Genomic DNA, 8,121 nt, shown 5'->3' with positions numbered 1-8,121 from the left:
GCGTACGTCTGCTCGCTACATCCTGACCCCTCGCGCACCGAAAAAAGAGAAAAACACGACGGTTCACAGCCCCGGCAAGGCTGCAAATGTCGACAGAGACTTCACTGCGGCTAATGAGATGCTTGTGCGGCGATACTTCACCGAAACGCCACTCCACGAGGACAGGACATTTGCACGTCGATATCGCATGTCAAAGCCACTATTCATGAGAGTCCACGACGAGCTGATTTCGCATTATCCGTATTTTCGTCAGCGCTTTGATGCAACTGGCAAGCCAGGAATTAGTAGTTTGTTGAAAATTACTGCAGCGTTTCGGATGCTGGCATACGCGAAGGCAGGGGATGAGATGGACGAAGTCTGCTCTATCGGAGAATCTACGGCATTTGAGATATTAGATGAGTTCTGTTTTGACGTTGTAGAACATTTTGGACCAACGTACCTGCGAGTACCGACAGAACACGACATTTCAGCTTTGCTCGACGTGAATAAAGCGAGAGGTTTCCCGGGAATGATAGGTTCGATTGATTGCATGAAATGGGAGTGGGCGTTATGCCCTCGAGCACACGCTGGTCAATACAAAGGACGCGAGAAGAAACCTACTGTTGTGTTAGAAGCAATTGCATCAGGGGATCTGTGGATTTGGCATGCTGATTTCGGAGCAGCAGGTTCCAACAACGACATCAACGTTCTTCAAAGATCGTCATTTCTACGACGATTGCTTCACGGTGAAATTCCTCGCGTTACGTACAAACTTGGTAAGACAGAGCGCGACCTTCCTTTCTTGCTTGCCGACGGTATTTACCCGAATTGGTCGGTATTTGCCAAAGGTATAGCAACGCCAACCTCACAAAAAGAGAAAAACTATACGAAACTTCACTCAGCTTTACGGAAAGACGTTGAAAGAGCATTCGGCGTTCTTCAGCGACAGTGGAGGATACTTGCTTTGCCTGCACGGTTCTGGACTGTTAAAAAGCTTGAAGAAGTAATGAATTGCTGCATTGTTTTGCATAACATGATAGTGGAGTCGCGGCACGATTTACTTCATGTCGTGTACTTTTCAGATCCGCCTGAACCAGCGGTATCGCAATCTGATTGTCCTATCACCTCAATTACAGACGTCATCGATGCATTTAGCAATATTGACAACGAATACGAGCACATCAAGCTTCAGAAAGAGTTGGTAGAACATGCTTGGGAAAATAAAGGCAATGCATTATAAAAAAATACACTGGCTTCATCAAACTCTGGTCACAAATCTGCAATCTCAACAATGTTTTCTTCTTGGGATTCACTCGCAACGCCACTTGACTCCTGATTGAACCCCATCGGGATCTCAGTTTCAGCAGCAGAAACCTGGTAGGTTTCACTCGTCTCGTCGTCGCTCTGCTTCGACTCCGCGATTTTTTTTATCATTTCGGAGAGTTTCTTTTGACGCAGAATTTTGAAAAACTGAGCGCGTTGATCAGGGTCAGCATCAGGCATGTTGAAGAGTTCGATGCTTGCCCACTCGCTCAAAATGTCGTTCTTGCGCTCCATTGATCTTGCGATCGACCTAGACGCAGCGTACTGCATCTCAAGCAGTTTCCCCTCCTTCAGCGATTGGATCGCTGCTTTTGCACCTTGGGGACGCTTGGTATCCCTCGTTTCAGCAGCATTTCCATCAGCAGGTCGCTTCTTGTTCACACTCGCCGTCCACTTCGGTTTGTCCTTAAGTACTTCGTATGCAGCAGCAAAAGAAAACTCCTCTCCTTGACGAGCCTCGTATAACTTCAGAGCGTCTTCAAATCTGTCTTCTTCTGTTTTCCCACTTTCGTTTTGCCCAACAACAACAACCAAACAACCAACAAGCCGGCTCACCTCTCGATTGATGTCTGACCATCGGTTTTTCAAGGCGATGAGAGAGCGCTTGCTTCCTGGTACTATCGTACGGTATGACTGCAAGATTAGCGTCCAAAGGTTGTCCGCCTTCTGATCGGCCCCTGCGATTGGGTTCTGCGACGTAGCGCACCACGCCGTGCACAGGGCGGCGTCTTCCTTGTCCGACCAAGCTTTTCCTCGAGGCATTGTTCGTTTGCAAGTGATCCAACCTCCTATAGATTTCAGTCGCTATGGCGTCCGAAATAGCGACCGAAACCCCCCGGTAGCTAAAAAATTGGCGATAGAGACGCCTGGTGAAACCTTAGTAGTTATCAATTTGAGCTCTTCAGTCGCTATATAGATATAGAGCCCCACCGGTGGAGATGCTCTAAGATGAGCAAACATGTAGCCATGTCGGCTGTTGAGGTTGTCTTTTTCGATTTTCTTTATTAAATCTACACGAATTAATCTACGGTACACCATACTCTTCGCTAGCAGCGACCAATAGGTTCGTATGTCTTACAAGAAGTAGGCACCGACAGCCAAAACGGTAGCAGCAGCCGCGCCATGGTGATCTGAGACGCACCGCTCGAGCCGGACGCACTGGCCGAAGCAGAAGCAGCCGAAGAGCTCGAATCACCAGTGGATGACGACACGGCGGTCGCTGCATCTGAAGACGAGTCCGTCGTCGATGTGGTCGAGCTGCCTGCGTCAACCGATCCAGTTGAGCTTGTGGTTTCCACCGACGTGTTGGCCGTAGCGCTGCCTGTGGTGCCGACGGTGGGGGTAGTGGCGCCCGTCCCAAAAGCAGCCGTGGTGGTGGTGCTTGCTCCAGAGGCAGCCGTCGTTGCACCTGTGTCGGGAGCTGCAGTCGCGCTAGTTGAGGAAGCGACGCCCGTGGCTCCTGTAGCGGGGGTCACTGCCGGCGTCGTGGCGTCTGTGGCCGGAGTCGCACCGGTGTTGGTTGTCGTAGTGGTGGCAGCTTGTCCGGAGACGCCAGCGACGGCGAGGGCGGCGATAACGAGGACCTGGAAGAACTTCATGGTTGGGGATAGAGAGGAGGGAAGAAGCTAGTGCACTTGAAAGTGGAAATGAGAATGAGGTACGGAGGAAATCGTGTTCGAGTTGCGCTGGGAGAGGAGTGCAACAGGATGAACGGTTTACCATGATATTTTACTCGCTTGGTGCCATACGATATCCAGCTTGTGGAGTTGCGACTCAAACATGTCTACGGGCTCAAATAGTGGCGGGAATGCATCGACAACAGCATATGGGTGTGAACTTCATGTAGAAGTGGATGATTGCGAAAAGGGTTCTGATTTTCAGTGACTCAAAGCAAATGAGTATCCAGAATACACTGTTCTGTAAAAGTCAGTAGATCAGAAAACGCCGCTAGTGTCATTTGGAATGATATTAATAGTTTGTAAGTTGGCCTCGAATGCAAGAGGAGCGAAAGGCAACCTTCCGCCGCGCGAATGAGAGTCAAGTTTGTTTAGCTTAACAGGCATGATTGCTCGTCCCTAACCTTCGTAGCCAAATAAATAAATAACCGGATTTGGAGCAACCGATCCACGGTATCTTTTTATTGCTTATCGGCTTACCGGCACCGATTTCGCTAGTAAAGCCTCGCGAAGTTTGAATGATGCCTTCGGTTTTTCGCGCACATTCTAAACGCGCGATACCCTGGCCAATACCACTAAAAACGAACATTGCCGTTTTTTTAATCGCTCATCCGAAGAAATTTGCTAAAAAAACTTGCGAGCTCGATCAAAGTAAATTTATTCCCTTGTTATTTTAAATTTGTGACATTTCCACGCATGGGATCGTAAAAACAAATTTGGGATTGATCCTTGGGAATCCGAACGTACCAAGTCCTGAAAAAATAATGATTAATAAACAGAAAGTTGTTTTATCTCTCTCTGGACCGGCAGGCCTTTTTCACGATGACGGTACAGACTACCACAAGTGCATTTTTCATCTCCTCCTTACGTTGCCTACTGTATGGATGGATACCAGTACCGTTTAACATGTAAGAAATAGTTTCGTCATAAGTTCCTATTTACCAAAGACGTTTTTAGCCTTAGAATACAAATAATGGCTAAAGATTAATACAATACTGTAGCTTATATTAATACATGAAGGCGATCTCCCAATCCATAACGCCCGAATCATGTTGCTGCACGCGGTATGACAACGTCGTCCAAGACAACATAGATACATGTAAGTCACACCTGATGGCACCTTCCGACAGAAGGGTCATTAATAAACTCGGTTGGAGGCAAGCAATTTAACAAAAATGCTGCAATCTCCACGACCAGAATTTAACTCGTTCGTCTTACCCAAATATGCTTTGCCACCCAGACAGTTAGCACAACGAGAACGAGTGGAAGATGTCGACTGTCTTGACCAACTTTAAGGTTTCAGAATTTATCAACCGGCTTTAGCCGCAACAAAGAAAAATAGAATTTATCGAACAAAAGATCTGCTCTCCGTATTATTCAAACAAACGATACTTCACTACTAAGTATTCGACAAGACAAAGATATGCTACAACTTCTTCGACCTCCCGCATCGTCTCGAGCTGTTTAAGTAAACTCACTCGTTTACTCCTCCGAGCGAAGCTTACGGTACACCTTCTGAGAAGTGGCACCCGTGCCGCCATTTCCGACCTTTGCCCCAGCATTTGCGTTGGTATTTGCAGACGCGCTTGCGGTTGCACTCGTTGACGCACCACCCGTGCCAGTGGACGTATTTGCAATGCTGGCACCATCAGCGCTCGTCACTCTTACAGTCTTGCTCGAGTGGTCATGACTGTTGCCGTCGGTTCTGACGCCGACGTCAACAGTGTCGTGGACGACCGCGGCAGGAGCACCGACATGGACATCATTCACTCCACAGCAGGGGCGGCATCCCACACCCACGTTAGCAACCACCTTGGAACACCCGACACCATTCCACACCCACACCTACGGCCGTTTCACGACACCAGGCACGCGACACCAACACTGGCAACACCCGGTATGCCGACGCTGACTCCTGGACCGACGTAGCCGGGGGCACCCACTCCGACGCTAGCGACGCCCGGAACACCCACCCCGACCCCGACACCAGGAACACCGAGGAGTCCGAACGTCTCGGCCCCTTGCTTTTCAGCGTGCGTGTCGCTCAAGAGAGCCGCGACGATGACGCAGAGGGCGAGGGTCTTGTTGTTGCTTAACATGGCTGCTGATTGGTGAAGATCGTGGGCTGGTTCGGTGAGACGAATAGGGTGAACTCGAGAAAGTGAATTTGAGAATGAGGTGTGGATCCTTTCAAGAACGCTGAAGGGTGGGGCGATTGGACTCGAAAGCTCACGAATCGTGAGGTATTCTTAGGCTTTGAGAGATCAGATCATAATTTATTCTGTTGAAGATACGGAGTATCATGTGGGGCTCTTTGATTGGCAATTCGTGTATATTTATACTAGGGCAGATATGTTTTGTTACAGCCTCGTTATCCGCAGCAAACGACCGCTATTAGTACAGGGTTCCTGATCTCTACATCTTCTTACCCGGTGTCTCGAATGTTTTCATTCAAAAACCAGCCGACGAGCAATTACGGGCACACTGCTGGCCTACGTGAAAAGCGAGTCCAACCTTGTCCTTGTACTTGGTATTGTATGCTCCAGGTTAAAGGTGACTGACAGCATGAAGCACAAGTCCGACACAACGATAAGAATCTCAAACCATGGCATCAGAAATCTCTTGTTGGTCCTACTTCTTTGGCACTGGCACGGTACCAAAAAGTGTGAAAATCGGTTAGATCCGCAACACTCAATAGATACTACTAAGAAGCATATACGCTGCCAGATTATTAGTAGTAAGGCACCATCCACGATCATTCACAAGTTTGTACTGGACCTAGTGCAAGTACATCTCACTCTCAAATTCACTTTCTCGAGCTCACCCACCCAAGAGCAAGCCCTCTCTATTCGTCTCATCGAACCAGCCCACGATCTTCACCAATCAGCAGCCATGTTAAGCAACAACAAGATCCTCGCCCTCTGCGTCGCCGTCGCGGCTCTCTTGAGCGGTACGCACGCTGAAAAGCAAGTGGTCGAGACGTTCGGACTCCTCAGTGTCCCTGGTGTCGGGGTCGGGGTGGGTGTTCCGGGCGTCGCTAGCGTCGGAGTGGGTGCCCCCAGCTACGTCGGTTCAGGAAGTCAGCGTCGGCATACCGGGATGTGCCAGTTTGGTGTCGGCGTGGCCTGGTGTCGTGAGTGTAAACGGCGTAGGTGTGGGTGTGGATGGTGTCGGTGTTCCAGGTGTTGCTAACGTGGGTGTGGGTGCCGCCCCTGCTGTTGGAGTGAATGATGTCCATGTCGGTGCTCCTGCCACGGTCGTCCACGACACTGTTGACGTCGGCGTCAGAACCGATGGCAACAGTCATGGCCACTCGAGTAAAACTGTAAGAGTGATGAGCGGTGATGGTGCCAGCATTGCAAAGACGTCCACTGGCACGGGTGGTGCGTCGACGAGTGCAACCGCAAGCGCGTCTGCAAATACCAACGCAAATGCTGGGGCAAAGGTCGGAAATGGCGGCACGGGTGCCACTTCTCAGAAGGCGTACCGTAAGCTTCGCTCGGAGGAGTAAACGAGTGAGTTTACCCAAACAGCTCGAGACAATGCGGGAGGTCAAAGAAGCTGTAGCGTATCTTTGTCTTGTCAAATACTTAGTAGTGTAGTATCGTTTGCTTGAAGAATACGGAAAGCATATTCCTTTTTTTCGATATCTCTACCAACACCGGGTCTCTTTCGCTACCTACCTGAAAGATATTTGAAAATATCTCGAATTGTTTTCTTTTCTTGAGACCTGTAACCACGATGACGTTGTACTTTTGTTGGGCCGACAGAACTCACCTCCTGTTGCGTTGCGCGTTGTTTTTACGAAGCCGGCATGTATCGCATCTCCTCTTTTATCATATTTAAAATTGCCTTTTTGACTTGTTGAAAATTATTGTTTCTTACCACATTTTGGCTTTTGCAGCCAAAAAACATGACCCTACCCGCGACATGACAGAATAGAGCACAAAAAGCGCATTTTTTTGTCAAAGAGCAGTTTTTTTATACCTGTCTTGCTGCGGGTAGGGTAGCTTAATGTTCTTTGTGGCGGTAAGTTTTTCTGTCATCTACGGTACTGGAAATGCTGGATTTGAGTTATGTACCGGAAAGGTAGCTTTCGCATCTTTGGCATGACTAATTAGAGGACGATCGAAATTAACAATTAAGTTTGCCATATCATTGGACCCAAATCTAACGCTGGATTCTAACTGCCAGTCCCATTGCCATCGGCCGGTCATGAGCGCTCTGTTTCCGGCGCCCGTGCGCTCGTACACGACCTTCTCAGACGCCGTGCCGACATCCAGTTCTGACCCCTACGTCTTCCCAACACGCACCCGCGGCCCACATCCCGCGATATCCTCTTCGTGTCAAGCAGCAGTTTGTTCCGCGTCGCAATGAAGACTTCGGCGACGGCGGCGCGTACCCTGAACTCCACATTGCCCAGTTCCCTCTTGGAATGGGTAAAAAAGGTGGAAATGGGTCATCTAAAAATAGCACTGGCACTCTAGCTCTCCAAGTACGTGGCGAAGATGGCAAAGTGAGCTACGACGCCATCGTCACGCAGCAGCACCGCGACAAGACCAAAGTGTACACTAGATTCAGTGACATTGTCGAGAAAGATGGCAACGCAGCGGCCTTGGCGCTGCCCAGTCAAGACGAAGAGCTGGAGACAGCCAACCGCACCAGAGACGCCCTACAAGCGCTAGTACAGGGCAAAGTGGCCAGCTCTCTACCGACCAACGTGGGGCGTCAGAAGAGCGCCAAGGAGACAGCCAAGTACATTCGCTATACACCCAACGACCAGGGCACTTCAGGCGTCTCGAAGCAGCGGATTATCCGCATGGTGGACGTGGCCAAAGACCCCATGGAGCCACCCAAATTCCAGCACACGAAGGCTGTGCGAGGCCCGCCGTCTCCTCCCGTTCCAGTGCTGCATTCTCCTCCTAGGAAACTCACGGTGGCTGATCAGCAGTCGTGGAAGATCCCGCCGTGTATCTCCAACTGGAAGAACTCGAAAGGCTTCACTATTGCGCTGGACAAACGTCTGGCAGCTGACGGCCGAGGACTGCAACAAGTGACTGTGAACGACAACTTTGCCAGTTTGTCGGAAGCTCTGGCCATTGCGGAGCGTAAAGCCCGAGAGGAGGTGAATATGCGCGCTCAG

The 8,121-nt window shown here is 49.9% G+C and overlaps 3 protein-coding genes across 3 annotated transcripts in view; 1 reads left to right on the top strand and 2 right to left on the bottom strand.

Annotated features, from left to right (window-relative positions):
• Nucleotides 1-1,193: 1,193 nt before the first annotated feature.
• On the bottom strand, nt 1,194-2,064 carry PITG_04397 (uncharacterized protein; the record flags this gene model as incomplete). The annotated part of the gene is made up of 1 exon (XM_002905981.1): nt 1,194-2,064. One exon carries the CDS (start codon nt 2,062-2,064, stop codon nt 1,249-1,251), a length of 816 nt encoding a protein of 271 aa, XP_002906027.1.
• A 284-nt stretch (nt 2,065-2,348) lies between these two features.
• PITG_04396 (uncharacterized protein) lies at nt 2,349-2,900 on the bottom strand (the record flags this gene model as incomplete). The annotated part of the gene is made up of 1 exon (XM_002905980.1): nt 2,349-2,900. One exon carries the CDS (start codon nt 2,898-2,900, stop codon nt 2,349-2,351), a length of 552 nt encoding a protein of 183 aa, XP_002906026.1.
• Nucleotides 2,901-7,054: 4,154 nt separating this feature from the next.
• PITG_04395 (pre-mRNA-processing protein, putative) overlaps nt 7,055-8,121 on the top strand; it is a gene marked incomplete at both ends in the record, with an annotated part of 2,063 nt that continues 996 nt past the window's right edge. Inside the window, 2 exons of the mRNA XM_002905979.1 lie at nt 7,055-7,067; nt 7,199-8,103. Of these exons, the coding sequence (XP_002906025.1) occupies nt 7,055-7,067; nt 7,199-8,103 (918 nt within the window). The remainder of the gene's footprint in view (nt 7,068-7,198; nt 8,104-8,121) is intronic.

The sequence above is a fragment of the Phytophthora infestans genome, genomic scaffold, assembly GCF_000142945.1.
Source record: "Phytophthora infestans T30-4 supercont1.5 genomic scaffold, whole genome shotgun sequence".
In the NCBI taxonomy this organism is placed as follows: Eukaryota; Oomycota; class Peronosporomycetes; order Peronosporales; family Peronosporaceae; genus Phytophthora; species Phytophthora infestans.
Note: the sequence above shows the minus strand (reverse complement) of the source record. Positions and strands in the feature narration are given on the sequence as shown.